This window comes from Diadema antillarum, unplaced genomic scaffold (assembly GCF_040938485.1).
Source record: "Diadema antillarum isolate AM-2024a unplaced genomic scaffold, OU_Dant_1.0 seq00000041_RagTag, whole genome shotgun sequence".
NCBI classification, from domain to species: Eukaryota; Metazoa; Echinodermata; class Echinoidea; order Diadematoida; family Diadematidae; genus Diadema; species Diadema antillarum.
The window spans coordinates 270354-281272 of record NW_027271153.1 but is presented as its reverse complement, the minus strand read 5'-3'; the positions used below and the strand labels follow the sequence as shown (position 1 = coordinate 281272).

The 10919-nt window shown below is 40.5% G+C and overlaps 1 protein-coding gene across 1 annotated transcript; it reads right to left on the bottom strand.

The window, feature by feature from the left end:
• Positions 1-515: 515 nt before the first annotated feature.
• Positions 516-10706, bottom strand: LOC139725440 (uncharacterized). Its single transcript, XM_071636516.1, has 9 exons — positions 10495-10706; positions 8899-9173; positions 8440-8503; positions 7126-7398; positions 6418-6539; positions 5819-5963; positions 5015-5296; positions 3849-4106; positions 516-928 (listed from the first exon to the last, which is right to left on the bottom strand). The coding sequence occupies exons 1-9, from the start codon at positions 10703-10705 to the stop codon at positions 516-518; spliced, it is 2043 nt and encodes a 680-aa protein (XP_071492617.1). The 5' UTR covers position 10706.
• Between the last annotated feature and the right edge of the window lie 213 nt (positions 10707-10919).

Below are 10919 nucleotides of genomic sequence, written 5' to 3'. Positions count from 1 at the left end.
TATAACGGAACATAGGAATACTCCTCCTCAACCCTTTCAAAACTTGTGACTTGAGGGCAGCTAAATATTTTTCACCCATAAAATCTCGGCAATATCTTTGTACAGTGAAAATGATACCATGACAGGGCCTGAATTAATAGGTCTTTACTGCCCGGAAAAGAGTGTGAAGATGAAGTTTTGAAGTTATGAAGTTTTGAAGTTATGAAGTTTTCATAACAATAGTCTTCAACGCTCTCTCACACATGCGTATAGGATAAGCGCGCTCACACACACGCACTTTTTTCTTTAATGATAAAACATACTCACACACACACACACACACACACACACACACAGATACCTTCTCTTTCACCCTCTCCCTCTCTCTCTCTCTCTCTCTCTCTCGTCTTTCCTTTTTTTTTTCTCTCTCTCTTTTACATCGCATCACTACAAATATTTCGGGCAAATCACTTTTCTTTTTTGTTCCAAGGATCACAATAATTATTCTCAAATTAAATTGAAGTTCAGGGAAAGTTTCACTCCGTTTCCTCCTCTCCTTCCTCCTCCTCCTCAACCCCCTCGCCATCATCTTCCCCGATGCCGTCGATCCCGCCGTAGGGTCCCTGGTCGAGGCGTAATGTGGTCCTGTAATACTGCGACCGCGAGACATCTAGTAGCGTCAGTGCGGCCCTCTCGAAACCGCAGGCGATAAGGCGGTTGCACAGGGCTCCCGCCGAGGCAATGATCTTGCGATTGCGGCAGAGCACCAGGGCCCGAGAGAGCTGTTCCTGGGGGTCCCGCAGCTCTCGCTTGATCTGCGCCACGGTGCGGTCATCGAGCCCCTGGACGAGTTGGGAAGGGATGTTCTGAACCACCGACGGCCACTCGTGCGCCCGGCTGATGTGAACCCATGAACCGACGTACCGTAGACAAAATTCACTCATCGCACCTGAAAAAAAAAAAAAAATTATTGCACACTTTTTACTTTCAATATTCCGCTCAACAAGGAAAACCTACCATACTTGGAAAGTGTCATTTGCTTACACGCTGCTAATCCAAGATCAGTAAGATCAGAAGGTTATTTCAATTTTATATTTTAAAATCCATAACCATTTTGAAATTATACAAGTTATCTAAAAGAACATCCAGAGTTGTTTTATCATGTGACTCTAACGTCTTTTACTATGGGCATGAAATATCACACATTTAACATTTTCTATAAAGTTGATTGTTTTTTCTTTTTGATTTGATTTTTCAATGTGGATAAGATGTTGGCAGGGTATTGCGCTCTTATACATAATCCAAGGCACAGAATCGAGTCCTCGAAATAAAGTCGTGAAAACTCTAACCTTTTCTTAATCCAATACGGATATGCTTAACAGCCAAATGATAAGACTGCCATTTCGAGGCCAATGTAAAGATTATGGTTCCATTCAAGCTGCCTACATGGCTCCCGTATCATTTCTCCGGTTTTAGATTCTAAAACCTTGCGGACCTGTTTGGATTGTTATTACATTCCACACTCTGTTCACGTTGACCTTCATTCTTTCGAGTGAAATCAGAACAACAAAGTCATTAAGCTTTTACAGTAAACAACAAACACAATGATAATTAAAACAGATGAGATAATGGCCTCTATAAAAGTCTCGTATATGCTGTACTGACCCAGAGGCAGTCCTTATAGATTTAACACGGGGGGGGGGGTGGTAACTCGAGTCTTAAAATGCAAGCAATCACGGAAAACGTCCTCTGCAACTCTGCGCATCACCATCCCTGCAACCCACAAACGGACAGTCCTTGTCAAAACCCTGCGAGCCGGCTTTGGGTGGCCTACAATCATAAGCGTCCGTCAAAACTATTAAAGTGTAGATTTGCTGAACGGTTTTACTGATATTTCAGAGGTATAAAAGTACTCTAGCCAAGTTAAGTCAGCATTATTCCTGCCAATGCCATATATGGTGGGACGAGACATATGATTACAGGCTGCTATAGGGCATCATTCTCCTCTGCGCTTTGTAAGTTCTCAGAGAATTTGCGGATTTGGTCAGCTAAGACGGCTTATCTGGAGCACTGCTTCGTGACGGGTTTTAACAATTCACCTATTCATTCAAATTGAATTGATTACATGTTTCTAAGGTAGAAGGATGCTCTCTACATGTAAATGGACCTGTTACTGTATACACTTCTGTCATTACCTTCCACACATACATTTCATATCCAAACCACCCTCATTTAAGGAGAAAAGTGTTATGTGCTTGAAATGGTCATTGTTGAAACGTAAATTCATAGATAAGAAAAGTAGCGATATGATGTGAACATAATAAGAAAAGTAGATATGCAGAACAATCCTGCGGTTTGAAGAAATGGACGCTAAGTCATCTAAAGGATGATTACCATTGTAATGACACATCCTCGTTATAACAAGCCTTTTTGGACCATAGAAGTAAGGTTACAAACGGAAAAATAAGAATTAGATAGAGGAATAGAAGGGTGAAGTAAGATTAAAGTGCCTTATTTTCAATTATGGGGTAATAGCCTCACATTACTAGAATTTTAGTGCTTCTACCAAAAAGGCACTTCTTATCACCAAAAAGGCACTTCTTATCACCTATTTGCTTACCACTAGATAACTGTATATTACAGAATTCATGTGTGACACAACAGGTACAAGTTGGTACTCTAGTTATAACAACACTGCAGTTTGCAGATGTATTTTACAAATACGACGATATGTGTATATAAACGCATCATCTATCAACATTATTCCCATACAATATGCAGTGTACTTTTTTTTTCCCCTTCAAGCAACTAACTTGTTGGCGATATCATTGCAGAGGAACACCAAGTGTTACATGTTGACATTTTTCCAACACAATGTACTTTGCATTACTTGGTTATGAATAAGAATTCAATGTACAAACTCTTCGAAAATGTACATATCCCTTTTGGAAATTCGGCACGTTTCTGCATTTCTCAACCAGTCCAATAAAGGGTCATAGAGCTACTCAGTTTTTCGCTTGCACGGGGCAATGGTGATGCCCCCGACGGCGGATGAAATACGAGGTCCCCCACAGAAAAGTATAGATGTTACGGAGTCCGCCCTCTAGCTGAATTAGCATTGTAACCTTTTCGTGTAAAATCGATACGAAGTGACGAACACGGAAAGGATACAAAAGTGATGATGTTTTGTAATCTTTTGTTCAAGCCTAGGTAGGAACGTTGGAACCAGGTGCGAGCATGGTTAGCAACAATAGTGTTTACAGATTCGAGCCAGGTGAGGCTGTTTTGAACCAGTTTCCATGGAGATTTGGCTGTGGCACCACACTTTGGTACTCTGTGTACAGTTGCTGACTGCTTCAAGGGGGTGGGGTGGGTTTGTAACTGCTACTGGTGGGAAGGGGTCAACAACCCAAAAGTCCTGGAGTTGTGTTTTTTTTTTTTCAATTCTCTACGAGTTTGCTTGTCGCTGTTTTTTTTCTTTTCATCAGAAGCGATACTGTTGCAAAAGGTCCATCATTAGTCCGGTTTTGATATACACGAATTGGAAGAGATTAATAGTATCCACACGCGCAGACACACTTTTGATATACGTGTAAAAGCGAATTAAGAGATATTGCATTAGGGCTTAAACACAATATCATTTGCCTCCTCTTTGAAGGGAACTCTGTAGTAATTCATGATGCCTACAAATAAATAGATATGCAATGATACAGATAAATGTAGAAGGAAAGTATTGCGATCCTATAGAGATGTTTGAATGTGGCTACTTTCAAAAGACCACTAAACATTATAGTACAGTCCTACTAACATAACGTACAGTATCATCATTTTATTCTTGTGTTTAGAAAGAGTGTTTTGTTGTTTCTTACCTTTCGAGATGTCCACAGATCCCAGCCGGTCGATGACGTCAACCGTTGAGCCAAGCTCGGCCTTGTCCAGCGCGCTGATGAGTTCCGTGTGTGAGGCGTACTTCCCTCGCGTCTCCTTCCAGCGAGTCAGCAGACGATAGCCGAGCAGGGCCGCTTCCTTTCCCGCCGGAATGTGCATGGGTGCCGTGTCGACGTGGAGTTCGTCCGCCAGTGCCTGCATGCTGTCCGTTGGTATCAACGTCGATACGAATCGGAGACCTGGTGGGTTAACAGAACAGGGGAAAGTCAAAACGAGGACTACGGATTACGAATCTTCTCACTTCTTCTTTATTTTTGTACTTTATCGATATTGCCATTTTATGGTTTGAAACTTGAAAGAATATATATTTTGCGACCTTTTATTCAATATCTTAGGCATCCAGACAACCATGCATGGACCCATTCTGATTTTGAGGAACGCGCTTGATATAAAAAAAATACTAGCTTATTGATGAATGCTCTGTGAGATAATCACTATGTAAATGCAGTTGTCAGCGCTTCACATGGTCTCATTAGAGAAGTGTAAATCTTGTTCCCACCATCCTGGTCTTGAATGTTTTTGTAAACCCCCTCAACACATTGTCCCGCAGAGTTTTCATTTTGTTTTGTTTTTCTCTGTGTTTGTTTTGTTTTGTTGTTTTGTTTGTTTGTTTTGTTTTGTTTTTGTTTTTGGTTGTTTTTTTTTTTTTTTAGGAAAAGCTGAGTCTAAGCAAGTCTTACTGAATCTGTTCCGTAGCTTTTTGACTGGTGGCCAACCAAAACCTAAATCGACCATTATTATATCTAAACTTGATGCATGTAACAATTATCTTTCATTCAGTTATGTGTTCAGTTCCTTCCAAAATATCGGTTGTAATGCTGATGTCACCATCACATACTACTCGAATGCAAACCCCACCATTACTGAGCGTGACCTTGATCATGAAATGGTATCCGCGTGTGTGTATATATATATACGATAAGATGAAAACAGAGACAGAGACAGTACACAAATTAATAATGAGCGAACACTATACCGCGTAGATTCATACTGCAAGAATCTCTTTATATGCGCTCGCGTATATGAGTGCGCAATGTTGAAGACGTTGTCCAGAATGAAATTTCAAAGGGAGGAGGTTGGGACTCACGTTTGTCGTTGATGAGGTGTTCGTCGAGGATGGCTGGATTCTGGCCGAACCCAATGTCCTCCATGTGGGCCATGAGGTTTTCGTACGACGACCGCGAGTCCTCGTCGCCGCCTTTCTCCTTCCACTTGACCAGGGCATTGAGCAAGAAGAGTCGCTTGTTGAAGTCCAGGCCGTAGCCCCGCGTGATCTCGGTCAGTTCGTCGTCGGTCAGGCCAAACCGCTTGACCATGGCTACGATCTTCTCGCGAGTGATGTCCTTTGTCACCGTACGCAGCACCACGACTATAAGGGACGAATGTGGATGCAAACTGATTCGTTTTCACAATATGATTATCGTGTCATGTTCCCCTACACTGCGACACCTCATGGTTATAGCATTCCTTTTGAAATACAGATTTGAACAACTTGATGTTGTCGGAGTCATTATTGCTGTTTGCTCTTACGGGGTGGACATATTTCTATACAGCCCGGTATGTAATTTCATATTGACACTGTATATTCGGATGAATATCTATAACAAAAAGATACGACATTTTGTCTTCTTCCTTTGCACTAACTACTATGTAGTCTTGGTGGTCATTTCAGCTAATCATTGACCACTGAAAGCATGGTAAATCATGTTGCGAATTAATACCAATCATGTTTCTACGTATTTCAGCATTCCTGTCCAGTCAAGACTTGTTAAAGTGTTTCAAAGAATGTTTATCCAGGGAGGTGAGACAAAATTTCCTCTCACCTTCCTGGTTTATCTCAGTATTTCACACAATAAAATTATTGAGAAGTGACAAAGAATGGAATTCTCACCATCTCTGACATCAACTGACGTCATATCAGTGATTTGCTCAGCGACCTGTGGAAGATTAATATAGCGCAGCGCCCTCAGGAGAAGAGAATGGTTAGCCCGCCCTCTCAGCTTCTGATGTGTGTCTTCCCGCCATCGCCAGACGATCTGATTGAATAATTGAATCAGTCAGTGATTAATTCATATAAACTAAACCTCGTTGCACTTTCATATACATCTCTCACTCTCCTACTGTCTAAACAGTGTCAGTTTTAATGCACAACTTTAATTCCTCATTATAAAACTACACTTCATCACGTTGAATGACTCCTGAATATAGGGAAAAAAAGATACAAACAACATGTGTTATAGTGTGATGGTACTAGTATTAGGGTATATATCATGATTTGTTTGGCATGGTCTCCAAGAAATTACAGATTGTGAATGTGTTAGCATATAAGAAAGCACGTTACCGGTACCTTTATGTTCCCTTGTCCGAAGGACAAGAGCTTCAACTAAATTCAGTTGAATAAAATACCATGTATATTTTTCTCTTTTTTCCAAGTAATACCCGGGAAGGGATTTTAAAAAAAAAGAATATAAAAAACGAAACCTTTCTGACCTGGTATTTGAACTCTGCCATTTCAAGATGGAAGCACCGCTTGACCTCATCCAAGTTGACGCCTAGAGCATCGGCTAAGGGCTGGCTGTCTGCCGGTAGATGCTTGGCAACCCTTCGTAGACCTTTAGTGTCAAGACGGTAACAGTATATTGTCAATAATGTTACTTACAGATACACTCTAATAGGAGTTCACTCCTTTGTAATGTCATGTATATAGTCAACAATGTACAGTAATACAAAGAAAATTCAACATAATATATTTTCACTTGTCTGCCATCATGGAAGAGCACTTGACTTAGCTTTTGCAGAAAGTACGGGAAGTAATGATTATTTCCCTCAACTTACGTCAGAAAAGAAAATCAAGGGAATGTGTAGTTCTACATTTCATTGAATAAAAATATGAAATATTGTTGAATTATCGTAACATTTTCTTAACATCGTTGTACGTACGTGACGACCCGAATTGTAATACTTAGTCTTCTTATCCAGCGATGGCTGCGCCGAAAATTTAGAAATGCAAAGCTTTTCAACGGATTGTCCGATTTCCCTCAAACTTCGCTGATGTGCTCTACTAATATTGCTGCATTCGCTCAATCCTCATGTATATTTGTTTTATTTTTCTCTCTTTCTTATTTTCTATCCTCCTTTCTCTATTTGCTCGTTCGTTTCTATTTCTCTTACTGATATATTAATTCGGCTTAAACTTACGATTCTCTGTCAGAAGGTTTCGATCCAACGTGTGCGCGGCAGATTTCATCTTGACCGCGTGGAAAGCTTCTATAAGCGACCGAAAGGTGGCGCTGTCACTTTTCTCGTTCTTCCACTTGTCGAGCACGCCATAGCGCTGCTCATCGAAGTCGCGGTGGTGCGGCAGCATGCCGAGGTTGAGCACCTCCACTTCGCTCAGACCGAAGAGGTGCATGCACAGCGGCATCAAGAAGTCCTTTGGGATGTCTTTGGAGATGGTGCGCAGAACAACATCTTTTAGGGGGATTAGAGAGTAATAGAAAAGAAGATTCTCTTGGTTATAGTATTCCGAAGCAATTCAACGATGACATCAACGGACAACTAATTTTACATTATTTTATTGCCAGGTAGAAAATCGTATATATCTACACGGTTACTTCAACTAACATGAGCATGGAAATGCCAATATGTGATCGACTACAACTGGCAACTACGTTTTAGCTCATTCGGGGTAACGTGTTTTAGATCTTTAAGATGGTTTCAATACTATTAAAGGTAACTTGTCATTGACTTAGAATACGAAAAGTATAGCCGAAATATGCGTCGCATATCTCTAGAAGATAACGAAATACAGTGTAGTTGTCGTGGTAGTCGCTGTCACTGTCAGATGTATCATGATATGAGCATAAGGGGTATATTGCTATAAAATTTTGGAAAAGCAAGATGAAGCTTTGTGCGCGGCGAAAGCCTTATTGTAATAGACTTGATACACTTGGAAACATGAGAGCATTGATTCTATACATATCGAAGAAAAAAAACCAGTCTTATAAATCTTTACTAGAATTTTACGAGGCACGGCCCCAGTTTTAAAAAATTTCACGCTCATTCGAGCCCTGCTTTGATTGTGATATGCAAGTGTTTATTTAGGTTGCATACAGTATTATAAAAGGCCTCTCAATCGCTACACTTCTAACTGATCCTGTAATGTATTCTTCTTAGATTGACAACTTTGGATACCTTTTTTATGTATTCTGAGAAAATTTCATGACTTCGTCTATACAATCTTTCTCAAGTTTATAATAAATTAATTTTAAGTTAGATTTAGATTTGCCATTTCTATGAGGACAAAATAAAAATAATAATCAGCCACAAAATAACCCCAAGACTTATTTGCTTTAATGTACTTCAACAAAATAAGCAGGTGTTAAGCAAGTAAAACTGAAAGCTTTATGAAAAATTGTCCTTCGAGCCTTCAAACGGCAAGGTGGACAAACTTTGTGTCCGGACGGAGAACTATTCGGCGGATTCGTTTTCCCTCAGATGATGATGATATACCTTTGGTAAGGTCTTCGTCGCTGTACTCCTCTTGAACGTCAGGTGGCGCTGGCACTTCTTGATCCTGGTGCAAATCACGAAAAAGAAAGGCAAGAGAATTTTAGTTAATGAAGTACGAAGTCTTTATATTCTTAGCTTGAGGACATGAAGGTAAACTCAGAGTACACGTGGAGATGTATTGCCCATATATATCTTATCTGCACAATGTCGTTTCCAATTTATTAATGTATTGTCACTACTGGAAAGACCATCGTTCGATAGTTAGATGTCGAAATCACTTCAAGCAATATCAGCGACGACCATCACGACAGATTATTACTATAATATAGACATTGCCATTGTGAGAAAATCTGTAGAAACATGCGTGGATTGATTTAGAAAGGTTAAAAGGTGAGGGGACATAATTATATGTCTATATATTAATGGGAAGCATTCAAAGAGGTTGCCGAACTTTCTAACCTTGAATAGTACGAGCTTGCTGGAGGAGGCAATATTGCCCAGAACGCTTTCCAAGTTGTTGAGCGTGTACTGTCTGCCGTTGCCTTTATTTGTCGTACCGGCATTCAGCGTGACGCGGTGGAGAAGCGCCTTCCCAGCATACTCCGACTGGTAACGCCCTCTGTAGACGCCCGTTATAAAGAACTCTTTCCGGTTGGGTCGGTTGCGAATGTACTTGACAAGGAATCGATCCTTCCGATAGCTGTTGTCGGTGAACGTGTTGACTTTAATGTCGCCTAGAAGTTGAAGACAATGGTACAATGACATTGTATTGATTTTAGTCTGACACATTGTAACATTGCATACTTCGTACAATGTTACACAATACAATGAAAGGAGAACTCCTTTTGTTTGTTGAATTGTTGGTTTACTAATTTGTTTTAGTTTTATTTTGTTGAAACTATTTTCGCCCCTCTCTCTTTCTATCTCGCGGCGGATCAAACGAATATTCATGACTTGTTATCAACCAAAACTTTCATCGATAGCAGTTTAATATGTCAAATACACAGACTCACACGTGCGCACCCTGCACACACATAATATTATTCATAATTAACAAATCGTCATCTTGCTTTTGGCAATATTTAGGTTTTACCAGTTCGAGGGATATAGTAAATGACATTTGAAAGGAAGTCATTCAACATGCCATCGTTTCTGCTAATATTCAATACCATTTGCTCCCCTATACAGCAAGTGTTAACTTTTGCCTATGAATCCTGTTGATTCTTCAGACACTGGAAGAGATGAATTGGGCACTGTCTTTGTGACAAGGATTTTTCTTGTTTTGTTGTCATGAAAAACGTTTTTGGAGTAAAATATAAATTCTACATCATGATCCTCGATTTGATCATCAGATGTGCCATACTCTACACAATGAACATGCAGTGTTGTAGGCGGGTGTGACCGTTATTCCTCCTCTACTGGAGAATCATCATTTACGAACTAAAAAAATTATGTCATGTCAAAGATTCCTCTTCACTAATATAGAAAACTGGGCATCGTTTCATGAAAGTTGTCAGCCATGACAAGTTGTCAGTCTCTGACAATCACCATAGTTACAGTCAGTGACCAGAGTTTCTTAGCCAATCAAAACCAAGGATTTTACCGAAATTGTTAGAGACTGACAACTTGTCAGGGCTGACAACTTTCATGAAACGATGCCCAGGAACTCTTTCAGGATTGAGGTTACGTAACTGTATTCAAGTCTCGCTGGCGGCTCGTTGTGAACACTGACGATATTCGTTCGTTGAATTTCTTGATGATTATGTATAAAACTTTAAGACGAGCGAATAGAAATCAAAAAAAAAAATTTAAAAAAGTATCTCACGGCACATCCAACCATTCTTCAAGTTGGACGCTAGCAATGTTTTTCTTCCTTCCCAATTCTTCTTTGCCTTGATATTTCTTGTTGCAAAAGTATTTTCTTTTCTTCTGGAATCTCATCTAATCTACTGGAAATTTTCTGCATCAGCTTCCTGCTCCTCTAACACTTCGCCGTTGCTATGACTACAGTATGATCTTAATATTGAGGTGAAAACTTGGGACGTTTACACTCACCGACTAGCCTGAGGTAGAACGCCTCCCCGGTAAGCGCCCTGAACGGTGAACTCCTCATCGACTCGCACAGCGAGTAACCTTTCTCCTTCATCTGCTCGCAGACTTTGTCGAAGTCATCACCGTCCTTGACGAGATGGGCCACGATCTCCGTCGGGTCGTCATCGCGCTGGTGGACGGCGAAGCGAATCAGATCCCGCTTGGCGTGCGGCATCGTTCAGGCTTCCTGCGTGCAAGGAGAGGTGGGCGTAGAGGTTTCTTCGAGATGAATCAAGATCTGTAGCCCTTCTAGTAGATGAAGTGCCTGGAAGTTAGAACGTAGTCATGAATGTATTTAGTAGCGTTGTGTCATAATCATATTAGTTGCCTTATAAGAACAGATTTGTTTGTGAATATTCTTGTACACTAATCACCTTGGTAACGACATA